Here is an 18,627-nt window from a genome sequence, read left to right as displayed (position 1 = left end):
TGAGATCTGTGAGCGCAGTCTCTTATACCCTCGGGGTATGACTGCGTCACAGGCTCGGCTGAGCAGCTTTGTTATATCTTATTTAGCTTTCAGGTTTTTAGGAGGTAAATACCCATTTGTTAACGGTTACATTTCTATTTCAGGGAATCAGGGTTATGATAATAACCTAATGTGTTATTTCTAAAAAAAAAAAAAAAAAAAAAAAAATTAATGGTTATTTTGTTTTGAAGACCTTAATAAATCTGTTCCAGTATACAGAATCTGTTTACTTCTGTTACAATCATAGCAGGTGACCAAATCACTTTCATTTCCATAGCTTGGACAATGCAGAGTTTCTGTTAATGTGTCTGCTATTGTCTCTAAAACAATTCCCCCGCCATCCCTTGTTGTAGGGAAACCAGATTTTGAGAGGCCTTTCCCTAGAGGAGTACAGAACTACGCTGAAGATGATTGAGAGAGCTATTCTTGCCACAGACCTAGCCCTCTACATGAAGTAAGTAACAGGTGACAGGTGCAGGTGGTTTGAACAGTACGTTGCTGGGAATGTTCCTGAAATAAGAAGGGATGCAATTTTATCTATTTGGCATCTGGGCACATTTAGCAACCAGTCTTTTGCATTTTATTGCAACTAAAGCACATAAAACCTAAGCCCACGTTATTCTGTATTATAGTAACTAACAGGTAGCATGAAAAAATAAACAGGTTCTGTACAATATTGAGAACATGACAAAGTAATATAACTAAATCCATTAAGACTAAATATGGCAAACATTAGTTTCTGGATTAGTTACAGTATAAACAAGATTTACATATCTTTGTTTAGATTTGTTATTCATACTGTAGGCATTATGTTTGTCTTTTTGACTGCAGAAGCTATTCTATACCATACACAACCCTCCATACAACAAGTACTTAGATTAATATAGTTTGTGCAAAACAACCGGGGAGGGGCATCTGTTACATTAAAAGCAAAAAAAAGCATGTTTCTGTCATTTATTTATATTTTTTTAACATTTAAAAGAAACAAGTAAACAAAATAGAGCTAATTCTGTCCCCTTTGCCTATCTTAATGGTACCATGACAACACTAAGTTTGAATTATGTAGAATTTTACAAACCTCATGTAGAATGACTAACTCTGACATTACCACTGTTTTACAGCAAAAGAGGGGAGTTTTTTGAGCTTACAAAGAACAGTCAGTTTATCTGGGAAGATGAACACCACAGAGACTTGCTAAGGTATGTAAATAACAAAACAAAAACAATGAAGGCATATAATGGAGGCACTCATGCACATTTTGAGAATTTATCCAATTGTGATAAAACTTAGTTATGACATTTGCCACAAGTTATTATCAGTATTGGAATCTGCATATACACTGAGGAACCTGTGCATACGTACTCACATACTGTGGGCAGGATTTTCATAAGGTCATAAATGATAACTCCAGTGTTAATCAACAAATTGGCATGTACCATTGATTTTGGCATTTTCAAGAAGTCGTTATTCCTATTTCGTTATTAAATTATTATGATAATATGATTTACAAAATTATGCTGATTTATGAAATAATGTTAATCTCTTAACAAGCAGGGCTTCTTGCAATTATTTCTTCTGTTTGTGTGGAAATTTAAAAGTAAATCTGTGTTAATTGTCAGAATTTATCAGCAGTTAAAATACACTTGGAAAAGGAGGGTTTTAATTAACAAAAGAGTATATAACTCACCTTGGAACACAAATGTAACAGACCGCGGCTGTGATGGCGATGATACAGAGAGAGAGTGTACAGGACCAGAGTTAATTTCTTAGACTACCTCCTAGATAATTCAGTATTGTACTGAACTCTGGATAGATACACTGACCTGTACTGCAGATTTTATTTGGATCATACAAATACAAACCTAAGAGTAAATAATGAAATCTTGGTATAGAAACGGCAAACTAGCTATTGCAATAATGTTTCTTTACAGGCAACAGATCATTGACACAGATTTTGCTTAAATGTATTTGTAATGTTGTCAGACCTTCACACGTGTGTATGCATATAAAATGTTCTTATAATACTGTAAGTGTTCAGTGGCAATTCCTAATCATGTTGAGTTTATTTACTGTGGAGGCCAGCAAACCGTACCAGAGAAAATGCATGATTAGAGGAATTCACTGAACAATTAACTATAAACACATTGTGTATTGGTTAGGAAGTTCTATTGTAATTGTAATAACTTAATAAATATATAATGAAGTGTTACACGGTATACATGTATAATAACCAACAACTGCAAACACCAATGACACTTCAAACGTATTTATTTATAGCCTACAATCGTACATACTAAAATACATGCAAAAGTAGATAGATAGAAAGTAGAAAATAAATTCCAAATAAACCTACATAGATGGCGTACAGTATTTTTTTCTTTTTAACTAAAAAAGATTGCAAACTTCACATTAAAAGAGCTGTATATAGAAAGCGGTGGCAAAATATCCCCCCGAATGAGAGGAAATGACTAGTGGGGTTTACATTTTGTTTGTTTGTTTGTTTTTAATTCGTGCCGTCTCATTTTCACTCACGCGTCACATAGTCATAAATCAGCATTTTATATGTGAAGTGTTCTAAATAAATGTACATTCTGGATGGCAAAATACACAATTTTAAATGAAGTTTACAAATTGTACATAAAATAGGTATTCCCAACTTTTTATTTTCATTTGGCTGCTGCTTGCTGGTGGGAGAGTCGTCTGCCTGTACGCTAGTAGTTTCCATAACACCGAACTATGCTTCCATTCATTTTTCTTGATCTCGTTAACATGCATTTTGATGAACGAATTCCCCTTATCTAGTCTTTGAGAAAGGAAGTGATGTACGTGACCTGTGACAGTTAAGCTTTTTAGCAAGAAATGCGTTCATTAACAAACTCATCGACTCAATTTCAAAGCATTAACGGATGATTTTATTAAGAAATTTCATTTTCAAAATCAGTTGATACTAAAGATGACGATACTGTATCGCAAGTTTGATACAATAACAATGTTTTTTGAAGCCCCCCCCATGTCATAATTAAATTATTACATGTACAGTACATTCATGGTGATCTACTCTTCCATGATACTTACATATGTTACTAATATACTGGATTTGTATTTCATTTAGGTCAATGTTGATGACAGCCTGTGACATTTCTGCAATAACAAAGCCTTGGCCAGTTCAAAGACGGGTAAGGATTAGCACCTCATTACTCAGACAAACATTTTAGGCATAACCTAACAATTTCATAAAGACAATACTGTTTATGTTTTGACTGTTTATACTTATTAATGCATATATTCTGTATTGATAATATCTATTATATGTATCTGTTATTTACACATAGCAGGGTTGTTGGGCCCTAATGAGCAGTTTAGGGCCCAACACAGGAGAAACTAGACCAATTGAAAATTCTTCAGTAGAAGTTCTTTCAGGTTTAAGATTATGTGATTAGGATCATGACGGATAATGAAGAAATGTTACATGGCTACTGTCACAAAGATGGCTGCAGTGGGTGACGTCAGACCAGAGACAGGAACCGACTCAGAACACAGGTTTTGGAATGGGGAAGGCGCTGATGCACAGATTAATAATTAAACAGACAGAAAATAAAAGGTTTGTAACAAAAACAGCACACGGCACGTGAGGCCAAAATAAATAGACAAACAAAACGAGTAGACACTAACAAAACAGGGTGGACGAACGCTACACAAAACAAGTACGGTGCTAGTGCTTCCAGCACTCGTAGCAATTGATATTTATAATTACGCTTCTCCTCTCTCTCTCTCTCTCTCTCTCTCTCTCTCTCTCTCTCTCTATCTTTCTCTCCACTCCAGAATGCACAACCCCGAGTGAGTGAAAACATGCTGCTTTTATGCAGCTGTACCGAGACTCAATTGCTAATCAATCATTCAGCTGGAGTCGCGGTTCAACTGCACGTGAATTAATAAAGTGCAATTCCCTGTGGTCACATATTATTGCATTTTACTTACATGTGAAGTGCTGTGCAATCCTCGTGCCTAAATACAAATATACATTTTAAGCACTCGTGTTACACAGACCCGTTTATATCCCGTGTACCAATGACTATACACTAACATTAACACAACATACAACACAAAATACACACAGGGGCGGGGCACTTTGCCACAGCTACTTATTAGATTAAGTTACTCCACACTGTGTTTGTCATGTTGACCTGCTTATTTCATTGGCTCACCTATGGAAGGCTTAAATTGCACGAATATTGCTCATGGTATGCTATTCGATACTTACTGTGGCTGTAGGTCATGGTCATCTACATGATAACGATAGCTACAATTTTTGCATTCACAGCATTCACAGACCCAGTTGGGTATGTACGTTACAGGCTATCCTTTTCATATTCACCTTTTAGTAGGATTATACAATGCAGTCTGAATAAACCTGTGCTTGCTTAACTATGTGAAGTAATTGCAACTAACAAAATAATTCCATAAATCTGAACCGTTGTTGCACTGTAGCTACACAGGTCTCAAATGCAATCATTGCAAACATTTACAGTATAACCTGTCTGTGAGGCGAGAGTGTATTAAATGGAATGTCCAGACAGTAATTTATGTGTACAAAAATAAAATAATTTATTTTTATTATCTATACACAACAAAATAATTAAATAACAAAAGAAAACAAAATGGTGTGAGGGAAGGAGTGCAGGGGTGAAATCCAAAACAGACCGTGAGAACTCATCTTTAATCGTCTTCGTGGCGAACCATACATAAACAAAAAAAGACAAAAGAAATGTTAGTGTTTTTTTAAAAAATCCCGCTGCACCAAACTAGTCTCTCCCTCCACCCGTTACTCCTCCTATTTTACTTTCGGACCAACCCCGAACATAGTAGTACGTTCCCTTTAGTATGTAATGTCCCGCCTCTGTAGTCAGTGGAACACCAATCCCCAACTGACAAGTGTCCTTATCCTTCACTTGACTCCAGTGGCTGGAATTTACATACTCGTACTTCCGCCCCTCACCAAGGTGCCGCCCTTCAAAAAGATGACTTTTGCCATGGTCACCAGATCTTGGTAAGGGAAGTCCCGAGTTGGTTTGATGCCATCTACTGTCGGGAGGCTGAATCACAGACCGAAATCCCTTTGACTCGTCACACTGTCATTTCCGGTCCTCTATTATGTAGAAAGGCAGACAAAGACGTTTAGGGATGGGTAACTTCAGCATATGTCTTCGTCCCTCTATGCAGAACAATGTTGTCCACGTCCATGTCAGCTGATAGAAAGTCAGGTGATTTTGATAGAAGCAGGGGGACAAAGTGGTGTGGTAACCAGATCTTGCCAGTTACAGGGTAATCCATGCTGGTCCACATACTGTACAGAGGTGAGCGGGTTAGTTTGGTCCCTAGCGGTTGGAATCTTCGGTTTGGGATCGATATGCACCTGTCCAGGACTCCATTGTCGGACACTGGCTCCCCCTAACTTCAGTAGCAGAGCATGGGCTACTTGGTCTATGGGTTTTGAATTCAGAAGAACTTTGGTGGCAGGTGGCTGGGCAAATGTTATGTCCCTGAGAAGGATTGTTTTGAATTGAACAGTTTCCTTCAGATGCATTATTCCTTAAGTTTAAACATAACACATAAGGATACATTTCCCCTTAACTAGGGTATTGACTTCAGTGTGTTGTGCTCCTGAGCTTCTGAGTGAGTGAGGTAGGTAGGTATGTATATATATATATATATATATATACAATGTGGGCTGTAACGTTGCGGCAATTAAACATAAAATTGTTAGCTAGGTTTTACATTTTAGTGACATAGTATTACTAAATTGTAAAACTATTTTTGCAGTGGTACAGAAATAGGTTACACATTTAAAAAATGGACCTATTCTGTAATGGAAAAAGTATCCTAATATTAAAAGGGGTATGCTGGTGTTGTATTGTTATTTCATTTATAATACACACAATATGTGGCGCTGTAGATTTTTTGACTGGAATGTAAGAACAGGAAGGAGGAACATAGTGAGTCAATATAGATATTGTTTGAAATTTTTCTGTATTAGGCCACAGCTGTGAATGGAACAGAGAGACATAACAACAGAAGTCAATTGTTAGAGAGAACGAAAAAGAACTGAGAGAAGCAAGCTAGCAAACCTGTAAGTGAAGCCAACTGCTTAATAAACGTGCGTTGTTTTGTTAAAGTTGTATCGAGTTGCCTAAATCATTGTTAAATGTAAGCGGCAATGAAACACATAGAAGGAAGTTGATGTTCTTTGTTTGGTTGCTGGTTTGCTACTGGCTAAAGAATGTGAAACGTACTTTCTTTATCTCAGTTTCCTGATACATTAATAGATAAATACGTGATTATTATTTTTATTAGTACTAGTATAGTAGTAGTAGTAATAATAATAATAATAATAATAATAATAATAATAATAATAATAATATGCTTCGGGGCACCTACGGGTTACTCTGAGCATCTCCGGGCATTCACAGGCATCTCCAGGTGCCTCTAGGGGCACCTCCGAGCTTCTCTATTCTAGCACCAATTTCAATTAAGTAGTTTGCATCAATTATTTTCACTCTGACTATGAAATTGTTTCAATCTGTTTTCACACTTACCCCAGGTTTATACAGTACAGCGACTTATGGCCCCACCCAGTTACTTTATAACTCTCTCTCTCGGCTTATATATGTATTATATTCCCGCATATAGATTCTGTTAAATCCTCAGTTGAACTGGGAATACTCCATCTGTGTCTTGCAGTCGATGCAGGGTATGATTCAGTCTTCTATGGTTCCACTTGCATCAGAGGACCAGCTTGCAGCAGAGTCTGTCTGTATTCCTGGTTAGACAAACCCAGTCTCGCTCAGTATATAGGAAATCCTGCTATAAATTTGACTGGTGCTGGCAGGCCAGATCAGTTCATTAATTTATTGGTTCAACGTCTGTTGATGGTTTTTCTTACGAGAAATGAAAGAGACCTTATATGAACGACTACAACTGTCGTGTTATTAACATTGACTTCAACAACTTTTTTTTCTTTTTTCTAATTCAGATACGATCACAATAAAACGTTAATCGGCCACTGACAATAAAATTCATAATGAACTCGAAATTCCAATCCGAAAGTCACACCGATACAATTACTCGAATTCTCGGCTGCTTTCTTTAAGGATTATAACCAAACTCAGTACACTGTCAATACATTAACAGTTCGTGAAAAAAAAGTAGGCAGATTAAGTGGTACTCCTAGGTGTTATTTTGATCACCTGAAGGTAAGACTTTCCTCTTTCTTCGATGGCGATCTAGTTGGTCAAGTTTTCCTTATGTCCTTTTTGTATTATTTAAGCTTCTCACAATTGTAACCAAATCCTGGGTTGTTGCGGTTGAATATCCTTGGGAGCTCTCCGCTCTCTTGACTTTGGGTGTTAGATGTAGACAGCATGCTCCTGTTTCTCTGACTTATTCACTGCTTGATGTTGAAGGCAGCATTGCTGTTCAAGATGGTTTTACGACTGCTCTTTCCTTTCTCTGACTATACTTGCTTGATGTTGAAAGCACACATCCTTTTCCCTTGAAGTTGCCCTTGAAGTTTTCCAAAATTACAATAGTTCTCATTGCTCACAATAACTATATTGAATTAGCCACACCTGGTAATTCTAAGGATTCAAACTTGGTCGAGCCTGTGGGCCTCACTTATCAGTGTGGCTATGGTTACTGAGCTATTCTCGGCCACTATCTTTAAGGATTATAGAAACTCAGTACACTGCAATAATTAAAGTTGTGAAAAAAAAGAACAGATTAAGTCTATCTAGGTGTTATTTTGCAAGCGGTGACTTTTCTTTTAAGTATACTGACCTTAAGTTTAGGCTTTCAATGTTGGGAGAGGATTATTCATTGTTTTGTTAACAATAATAAAGTGATAACCAAGTCAGAGTGCAGTGTGCACTCTGACAGGATACATTCTAAAAAGAACATTAATGTTCCAAAGCTTCAAATATATAATTTGTAGGTTCTTAGTTGAGTCGTGCTTGTTCTGTACTAATAGAAGTTTGTTTTAAAACAAACTAAAAAACAAACCTTTTTTAAATCAAATTGTTGCAATAAACAACTCCAGACTACTTACTAGCACCTTAATTTAATGTCTGAGTTGTACATTTCTGGTTTGGTCACTTTATTGGGTTGAGAATCTAGCTCAGTGGAACTTAGCAATGGGATACATATATATTTTTTTTTTTTTGCTTTTTGCTTCGGTGTATATACATTATTAATCAGTATACTCAGCCTGTGGTTATTATGAATCCATATAATTTGGTTTCTGTATATATTTAATTGTACTGCTTCTGTAACAGGATTTCTGATTCAATTTTGCTTGGTGTTTGATTTATTAAAATTCTAGGCTGATGCCTGGTTGCCAGCGTTTAATTAAATATTATTTAATTAAGCCGTAAAAGGGAATGAAGTGGATAATATAAGTAACCTCTTCGCTTGCACCACCAGTCACATTGAATACGTACCAGCCTTGGCAGTTACCAATATAGAAACTCGTTTTTTAAAAGTCAAGTCAAGAAAATATCCCAGTCATTCTAGTGGTCACTAACATTTGTGGTACCACTCAAGAATAGATGTTAGTCTTAATGTATTGTGTTAGATTAATAATTTTTTTAACAATATACATCAATGTCATTAGCATGAGTTAAAGTTCCAAAGCATGAATGAACAATGTAAGAATCATTAAGAGCCTGTGAATGTAAATTGTGTATTGAATGTTTGAATTGAAAAAGCTGTTTACATTCAACAGTTAAAAGAATCAAACTTGTTTTATTTTGCAGGTAGCTGAGCTTGTTGCTACAGAATTTTTCGAGCAAGGAGACAAAGAGAGAAAAGAGCTCAACATAGAACCTATTGTAAGTATCATACACTTTCATTCAAATAAACAGCAATATCGACCCAGCTGGTTCAAGAATTGGACAAGACAATGTAGCCTTGAAATTAACTGCATGAAACTGAATTTACTCAGCTTTTTTTGGCATGCTGTTTCTTTATCACACATGTGCAAAATATTATCAGAAGTGCATAGGGTTAATTTACTAGCCTTTCACCTCAGCCTGGGTTTGAATCTGCCATAATGCCATGGAGCATGAGGCAACTTCCAGGCAATTTTTTTTGACAACTGCTGATTCAACTAGTTGATTGTGAAATTTGTCACCATGTTTTTCAAATCAAAAATGATGTGGCGTTGCTTTTGAATGGGGGAAAATGACTAAAAATACCCCATACAAGCAGTTGCTTTAAAGTTGACTGGTGTTTCATGGCCTGTAGATTACATGTTAAACAGGTTTGGTGCTTTCACCCTGGAGCCCATGTTGATATGCTCTAAGTTTAAAATATTTGATATTCATTTTATCAAACCATAGTTGGCTAGTTTACAAAGCAGTTTACAGTTAGATACCACCAACCAATTAAAGTTATATGTTTCTGGTTGAAAAATTACAAAAAAAAGCTTATTGTGCCTCTCTCTTCCCCTTTTCCAGGATCTAATGAATAGAGATAAGAAAGATAAAATTCCCAGAATGCAGGTGGGCTTCATTGATGCAATCTGCATACAGTTATATGAGGTATGTTATTCGGTGTTCCATTTTTCTTCTTGTTTGTGTTGCTCTTTAATGTTTACAGTCTGTCCTGTGATGTAGAAATAGAAGGGGGAAAAAAAAAAATTGTCAGTTATGTTCCTATAATTATAAATAAGACCACTTTGAGACATACACGCCGCTACTGAGCCATCTCAGAGATGTTTAAAAAAATATTTAAAATATCCATTCACACAGCACGAAATTGTGCAGTCTATGCCGGTATAATACTGCCACAGCCCTTTTACACAGCCAAAGGGATAATGTGAGTACAACTTTTAAACCTGTCAGTCAACAGATCGTTTTCAAGGCAATGGAAACAAAACTAAACAAATAAATAAATAAGCAGAATAATTTGGGTAAGCTACTTAAAAAAAGGAAGAAAAAAATGTATATATCAATTTCTTATCTTTTAATGAATGGCACTGGAGAACTATAGTGTACTGTAAACTTCCCTGTGCTTGCTACACCCCCTTGAACTTTTTTCACATTTTGTTGTGTCACTGCCTCAGTTTCATGCATTTAAATGAGGATTTGGCCCACATATCTACATACCATACTCCACACTGTTAAGGGGAAAAAAGTTTTTATTGAGAAAAAATTTCTATATTAAAAATACAAAACTGAAAGATCATAATTGGATAAGTCTCCACCCCCCTGAGTTAATAGTTGGTGGAAGCACATTTGGCAGCAATTATAGCTGTGAATCTGCTGGGATAGGTCTCTACCAACTTTGCACACCTAGATTTGGCAATATTTGACCATTCTTCTTTACAAAACTGTTCAAGCTCTGTCAGGTTCCTTGGGGAGTGTTGATGGACAGCAATCTTCAAGTAATGCCACAAAGTTTTGATTGGATTTAGGTCAGGGCTCTGACTGGGCCACTCAAAGACATTTACCTTTTTGTTCGTTAGCCACTGCAGTGTAGCTTTGGCTGTGTGCTTTGGGTCGTTGTCATGCTGAAAGGTAAACTTCTGTCCCAGTTTCAGCTTTCTGGCAGAGGGCAACAGGTTTTCCTTAAGGACTTTTTTGTACTTTGCTCCATTAATTTTCCCTTCTATCCTAACAAGTGCCCCAGTCCCTGCCAATGAGAAACATCCCCATAACATGATGCTGCCATCACCATGCTTCACAGTAGAGATGGTGCTCTTTGGGTGATGCCCTCTGTTGGATTTGCACCAAACATAATGCCTTCCATTTAGGCCAAGAAGTTGCATTTTAGTTTTGTCAGACCACAACACATTTTGCCACATGACTACAGAATCTCCTGAATGTTTTTTTGCATACTTCAAACGAGATTCAAGGTGGGCTTTCTTGAGTAAAATACAGGCCAGATTTGTGGAGTGCTTGGGATATTGTTACATGCACACTTTGACCAGTCTTGGCCATAAGGCAAAGTTGCCATTGGCCTCTTGGTAGCCTCTCTGATTAGTGTCCTTCTTGCTCAGTCATCCAGTTTGGAGGGACGGCCTGATCTAAGTAGGGTCTTGGTGGTGCCATACACCTTCCACATCTTAATAATCTTCTTGACCATACACCAAGGGATATTCAAGGCCTTTAATCTTTTTTTATACCCATCCCCTGATCTGTGCCTTTCAACAACTTTGTCCCAGAGTTCTTTTGAAAGCTCCTTGGTGATTATGGTTGAGTCTTTGCTTTGAAATGGACTACCCAGCAGAGGGAACCTACAGGAACTGCTGAATTTATCCTGAAACCATGTGAATCACTACAATTTAACACCAGTGGAGGCCACTTAACTTGGTGTGTGATTTTGAAGGCAATTGGTTACACCTGAGCTAATTTAGGATTGCTATTACAAGGGGGTTGGACACTTAGCCAACCAAGCTATTTCAGTTTTTATTTTTAATTAATTTTCTACAAATTTGTAGAATATCTTTTTTTCACTTGGAAGTTATGGAGTAGGATGTGTAGATAAATAAATAAATAAATAAATAAATAAATTTTAATTACAATAAATAAGGCAAATTATTGATACTTATACATCTGAAAGATATTCCGTAACATATATACCTTAATCTTATTTATTTGTACATATATGGAATAATTGAAATAATAAAATTTTAAGTGGGGACGCATATTAATATTATTTTCATTAAGTACCACTACTTGTTGACGTCATTACAAGTCATAAGGCAACAAAAGGTGAACATTTTGAAAGGGGGTGTAGACTTTCTATAGGCATTGTATATATGGAAAATTGAAATAAAAATATTTAAGTGTGTAACACCGACAGCAAAAATACCCAGCACATCCAGTATACAGTCACATGGGATGTTGACTTTCAATCTATGCCCACTATAGCGCTTCAGTGCTGGCATATCATTTCACACAGGAGTTAAGACTCGAGAGGTGGTTCAGAGACGGCATAAAATATGACGGCTCTGTGATGGTATAGGCAATTCACACAGACCAAAATTCTGCATCAATGCCGGTTCTGAAACATCATAACTGGGCTGTGTGAAAGGAGTATAAGATGTTTCTGTGGTCTTCAGGTCAACAAATAGACAACTAGATCAAATCTACCAAAGTATTGAATTTTGATGGATTTTTCCAAAGCAAATATATTCCTGTTTGAAGCTGGTTAGATACAGAATGTTTTTGCACATTGGAGGGCAAACATTTGAATGAGTATGTTTACTCTGATTTATTGCAGAGGGTTTATTGCTATACTGTAGATATTTTATAATGTGTGTTGCAAACCGTGTTTGAACTGGAGAAAAAGCAGTAAATCTGGACCTGAGGTCTCTCATTCTACAGCCCCATGTGCGTGCAGAGATTATTATTATTCCTGGTTATTTTTCATTTTTCCAAGAGGGTTTGATATTTCACCGCCATCCATTTGAATATTTGCATTGTATAAACTTACACCATGTTTATTTGGTGAACTGTTTCAAAATACCCAGTTTAGGTCATTGGGGACACTTACGCGGGATACTATTACTTTAAGCATGCCAGTTCAGGCACAGACTGCATTCCAAGAGCTGGGAAAGTTTCTTGGTTATATTCCACTTTCTGTGTGAATTGAAATCTTTCTGTTCCAGACTCTGGCAGGGCTGTCGGAGGCCTGTTCACCATTACTAGAAGGCTGCAGAAAGAACCGGCAGAATTGGAAACTTCTGGCAGAGCAAGACGAGAAAAAGTTGGTCAATGGAGCAACATAACAGTTCAAAGAAGCGAAATCGCCACGTTTCCATATGTCATTCTTGTGATTTCATCCAAGTTTATATCTGTTTTCCTCTAGCCGTTAGCAGCATTTTATACTTTTACTTCTTTAAAACCATATATTATTGTGTATTTTGTCGTGTTTTGCTCTGTCAAAATAAATTTTTAAAGCCTGTAGTAGACTTGATAAATATACCAGAGAAGGAAGGGCCTGGTAAGAATCAAACCATCAAAAGGGACCAGTGCAAGCTTCTTTTGTTTTTGAAGAGTGTAAAAAATGTTTTTGGGTCACTGCAATAAAAATGCTGTATTCACTGATATACACAAATGCCAAAAGCAAACTTACCTGGTCACTATAGTTATAGTTATAAAATTTTAAATTTTTGTGAACATAAACATATAATATATATATATATATATATATATATATATATATATATATATATATATATATATATATATATATATATTATATATATACATACACACACACACACACACACACACACACACACACACACACACACACACACACACACACACACACACACACACACACACACACACACACACAGTACTGTGCAAAAGTATCATCAATTAACAAAATGCAAAGTGAGTGAACAAGAAAAATCTACATCAAATCAATATTTGGTGTGACCACCCTTTGCCTTCAAAACATCATCAAGGTACACTTGCACACAGTTTTTGAAGGAACTCGGCAGGTAGGTTGGCCCAAACATCTTGGAGAACTAACCACAGTTGTTCTGTGGATTTAGGCAGCCTCATTTGCTTCTCTCTCTTCATGTAATCCCAGACATACTCGATGATGTTGAGATCAGGGCTCTGTGGGGGCCATACCATCACTTCCAGGACTCCTTGTTTTTCTTTACTCTGAAGATAGTTCTTAATGACTTTAGCTGTATGTTTGGGGTCGTTTTCATGCTGCTGAATAAATTTGGGGCCAATCAGATGCCTCCCTGATGGTATTGCATGATGGATAAATATCTGCCTGTACTTCTCAACATTGAGGAGACCATTAATTCTGACCAAATCCCCAACTCCATTTGCAGAAATGCAGCCCCAAACTTGCAAGGAACCTCCACCATGCTTCACTGTTGCCCACAGACACTCATTCGTGTACCGCTATCCAGCCCTTTGGCGAACAAATTGCCTTCTTTTCCTGCCAAATATTTCAGATTTTGACTCATCAGTCCAGAGCACCTGCTGCCATTTTTCTGCACCCCAGTTCCGGTGTTTTCGTGCATAGTTGAGTTGCTTGGCCTTGTTTCCACGTCGGAGATATGGCATTTTGGCCTTAAGTCTTCCATGAAGGCCACTTCTGACCAGACTTCTCCGGACAGTAGATGGGTATACCAGGGTCCCACTGTTTTCTGCCAATTCTGAGCTGATGGCATTGCTGGACATCTTCGGATTGCGAAGGGAAGCAAGCATGATGTGTCTTTCATCTGCTGCAGTAAGTTTCCTTGGACGATCACTGCATCTACGGTCCTCAACGTTGCCCGTTTCTTTGTGCTTCTTCAAAAGAGCTTGGACAGCACATCTGGAAACCCCTATCTGCCTTGAAATTTCTGCCTGGAAGAGACCTTGCTGATGCAGTATAACTACCTTGTGTCTTGTTGCTGTGCTGAATCTTGCCATGGTGTATGGCTTTTGACAGTAAACTGTCTTCAGCAACCTCACCTTGTTAGCTGAGTTTGGCTGTTCCTCACCCAGTTTTATTCCTCCTACACAGCTGTTTCTATTTCAGTTAATGATTGTGTTTCAACCTACATATTGAATTGATGATCATTATCACCTGTTTGGTATAATTGTTTAATCATACACCTGACTATATGCCTACAAAATCCCTGACTTTGTTCAAGTGTACCTAGAAGAATTGATGCTGAGGGCGGTCACACCAAATCTGGATTTGATTTAGATTTTTCTTCTGTTCACTCATTTTGCATTTAAGAACATAAGAAAGTTTACAAACGAGAGGAAGCCATTAGGCCCATTTTGCTCGTTTGGTTGTTAGTAGCTTATTGATCCCAGAATCTCATCAAGCAGCTTCTTGAAGGATCCCAGGGTGTCAGCTTCAACAACATTACTGGGGAGTTGATTCGAGACCCTCACGATTCTCTGTGTAAAAAAGTGCCTCCTATTTTCTGTTCTGAATGCCCCTTTGTCTAATCTCCATTTGTGACCCCTGGTACATGTTTATTTTTTCAGGTCGAAAAAGTCCCTTGGGTCGACATTGTCAATACCTTTTAGAATTTTGAATGCTTGAATTAGGTCGCCGCATAGTCTTCTTTGTTCAAGACTGAACAGATTCAATTCTTTTAGCCTGTCTGCATATGACATGCCTTTTAAGCCCGGAATAATTCTGGTCACTCTTCTTTGCACTCTTTCTAGAGCAGCAATATCTTTTTTATAACGAGGTGACCAGAACTGAACGCAATATTCAAGACGAGGTCTTATTAGTGCATTGTACAGTTTTAACATTACTTCCCTTGATTTAAATTCAGCACTTTTCACAATGTATCCGAGCATCATGTTAGCCTTTTTTATAGCTTCCCCACATTGTCTAGATGAAGACATTGTCTAATGTCAACAAAAACTCCTAGGTCTTTTTCATAGATTCCTTCTCCAATTTCTGTATCTCCCATATGATATTTATAATGTACATTTTTATTTCCTGCGTGCAGTACCTTACACTTTTCACTATTAAATGTCATTTGCCATGTGTCTGCCCAGTTCTGAATCTTGTCTAGATCATTTTGAATGACCTTTGCTGCTGCAACAGTGTTTGCCACTCCTCCTATTTTTGTGTCATCTGCAAATTTAACAAGTTTGCTTACTATACCAGAATCTAAATCATTAATGTAGATCAGGAATAGCGGAGGACCTAATACTGATCCTTGTGGCACACCACTGGTTACCACACTCCATTCTGAGGTTTTTCCTCTAATCAGTACTTTCTATTTTCTACATGTTAACCACTTCCTAATCCATGTACATGTGTTTCCTTGAATCCCTACTGTTTTCAGTTTGAGAATTTAGTTAATTGATAAATATAATCTATTAACATGTCTATTTTTGAAAGCATTCTTACTTTACAACATATTTTCACACCTGCCTAAAAGTTTTGCACAGTACTGTGTGTGTGTGTGTGTGTGTGTGTGTGTGTGTGTGTGTGTGTGTGTGTGTGTGTGTATATATAATATATATATATATATATATATATATATATATATCTAGATATATATATATATATCAACCGTCTAGGATCCTCTTGCTTTGCTTTGTAAAAAGAATATTTTAAACATTTCTATAGGTTTTCACTTTTTCACTGTGTCTCCTTTCTGTCCTTGTTTACCCTTGTTTAAATTATATCAAATTTTTTTTATAAACTTTGAGTTACCTGTGTTATAAAATGTTACATGACTTATATGAATGACGTGGTTGATGGAACAGTTTTGTAAATGGTTGTTTTTATTTAAACATACAGCTGTAAATATACTTGAGTTTTACCAAAAATAACTTGCACACCAATCATGTTTCATATAATAGTAAAAACATATTAAGTTATTCATATAAATTAACCTTATCTGCTGCCAGTACATTCACTAGCACTTTTTGTAGACTGTCGTAAGTCAGACGATCATTTGTTACTGTATTTGCATTTTGTAAGTGGGCTAAAAAAAATATTGATCAGCTTGCATTTAAAACTGTTGTAGTTTTGCAGTATCTTTGTTTTAGATGTACCTTGATTAAATAGTTTATGTCCCTGTATTTTTTATTAATGAAGACCTATAAACATAGAAAGCCAGACTGAATGTTGTGTGCATGTGGCAAAGTGGTTTGTAGTGCAGAGGTGTAGAGGTGATGCATTGCTTAGAAACAACAGTTCACTGGTAACTAACAAAGCTTTATTAAGGGCTTTTAACACTAGAACCGCCATGGGGGTCAGTTTGATCTATTTTGCATTTAAAATATTAATTAGCCTTCCATTGTAAATTGTATGTGTATGTCCGATTTGACTTTTCCTAACTATATGAATTAAATATCTTGACAACATTTGATAGCCAGAATCGCAAAATGATAGTTATAAACAGTTCTATCTAGAACCGCCACGCGGGCCAATGTGATCCATGCGTACAATACATTTTTTTTTTTTTTTTAATATAACGTAAGATATTCTATTTTTTTTTTTGTAAATGCAACAAACAAGACACGCCTCCTCCTTCTAGCACACGTTTGTTTATTTATTTATTTATTTATTTATTTGTTTTAATTTTCAAGCCTTTCTTTGTAGACTGACTATGAGACAGATTGCTATGATTGTGGATTTGTCAAGATGCCAACTCAGTGAAAGCCTATTGCTTTTTTTCAATGTACCTGGGAGACATCAATCCTTCATTTTGTTCCATAGACAAGGGGGAATATATCAGAAGGAAATATTTAATCTTGAAATTAGTCATTTTGATTGGAACACAGCAAGCTGCATTCAGATGCATACAGCAAACTCAAATGGCAGGTAGGATAACAACGTATGTGCCTAATATGAAACGTATGCTATATATTCTTTGTTATATTACTTTTAGAAAAAAAAAAAAACATTTAAGTTTTACAGGTTTGTGTTTATGAGTTTACATGTGTTTACACAGTAGTGTTCAGTGGAGCTGTGTCCGTGTGTACAACATAGCTCCTGGATGCAGGCACAGTCAGCTGGCAGACGCGTACGCTCCTCTATAGAGTATAGTGCAGCCATCATACCAGAAGTAATGTTATATTTTCTTTTTATTAAGTATTAGAAACAATGATTTCAGTTTTAAAGTTTTGTGTGTACATATACCCATTTACACCTGTACACTGGTATATGTACATACCGGTTCCTTTTGAAATGTGTATTTTATTATATTTTTTCACTGTTTGTAGTCATGCTTTATATGCGCTAATTTTAAAAATAAAGCCCTTTATTTTTAATTTTCCATTTAAATACAGCGTTTCTGCAATGCAAATGTAAGAAATGATGTTCATGAATAAAACTTTTCAGTTGTATCAAATAATATGTCTTTAAGTTTCATAACAAAGCCCTTTAAAAAACGTGTGGGTCAAAGTGACCCACTTGGCTGTTCTAGGTAGTTTGAAAATCTGGCGGTTCTAGTGTTAAATAATAACACTGACTATACACACCGATCTGTATTGTCAGTAAAACCACAGGGTTCAGTCCCGCAATGATAATAACAATAAACACACACACCACCAGTCCAACAGTGAGTGCTCTGGGTGCAAGTGGTGTTGTTAATATGTGAAACAGTGCTAACAGTGGTGCAGTGCAGTCTGGGTTTGATGCTCGCTGAATAGCGACAGCTCCCGGATATTTAGCCATCTACAATGACAAATAACAGTTAATGAGGCAGACAGTACACCACTAAACGCTCACGGTTTCATTTCATTCCTCATGGTCATTCTATAAATATAACAAAGGAACAGATCGCCCGGCCACGCATCCTTTGGAGCCAGTGCAATCACGTCTCCTCCAGTCCATGACTGACACACCGCCTACCGCAGTAAGGCACTGACTTCTAGTATTGTGGCTTCACCCCATTTTTGGATGGCTGACTTCCGACTGACCCTGGAATGCGCTGTCAAACCATCCAGTCCGGGGCACCTGTACCTATTACACCGTGCCCTCACAGATCGGGAAGGTGATTGTTGTCTTGGACTAATTTGCTCTCTGCTGTAAAAAACTGTCATACCTCTGTATGTTATGTTGTTAACAGTTGCTAAAAACATA

The 18,627-nt window shown here is 36.8% G+C and overlaps 1 protein-coding gene across 3 annotated transcripts in view; it reads left to right on the top strand.

The window, feature by feature from the left end:
• pde5ab (phosphodiesterase 5A, cGMP-specific, b) overlaps nt 1–13,201 on the top strand; it is an 89,223-nt gene extending 76,022 nt beyond the window's left edge. For all 3 annotated transcript variants that reach the window (XM_041262927.1, XM_041262918.1, XM_041262910.1), the window contains exons 16-21: nt 393–493; nt 1,161–1,238; nt 3,152–3,215; nt 8,847–8,921; nt 9,549–9,632; nt 12,707–13,201. In XM_041262927.1, coding sequence (XP_041118861.1) covers nt 393–493; nt 1,161–1,238; nt 3,152–3,215; nt 8,847–8,921; nt 9,549–9,632; nt 12,707–12,826 — 522 coding nt within the window. In that variant the 3' untranslated portion in view covers nt 12,827–13,201. The remainder of the gene's footprint in view (nt 1–392; nt 494–1,160; nt 1,239–3,151; nt 3,216–8,846; nt 8,922–9,548; nt 9,633–12,706) is intronic.
• The last annotated feature ends 5,426 nt before the right edge of the window (nt 13,202–18,627 follow it).

Source organism: Polyodon spathula, chromosome 1 (assembly GCF_017654505.1).
Source record: "Polyodon spathula isolate WHYD16114869_AA chromosome 1, ASM1765450v1, whole genome shotgun sequence".
In the NCBI taxonomy this organism is placed as follows: domain Eukaryota; kingdom Metazoa; phylum Chordata; class Actinopteri; order Acipenseriformes; family Polyodontidae; genus Polyodon; species Polyodon spathula.
This window is presented reverse-complemented; position numbering and strand designations above follow the sequence as displayed.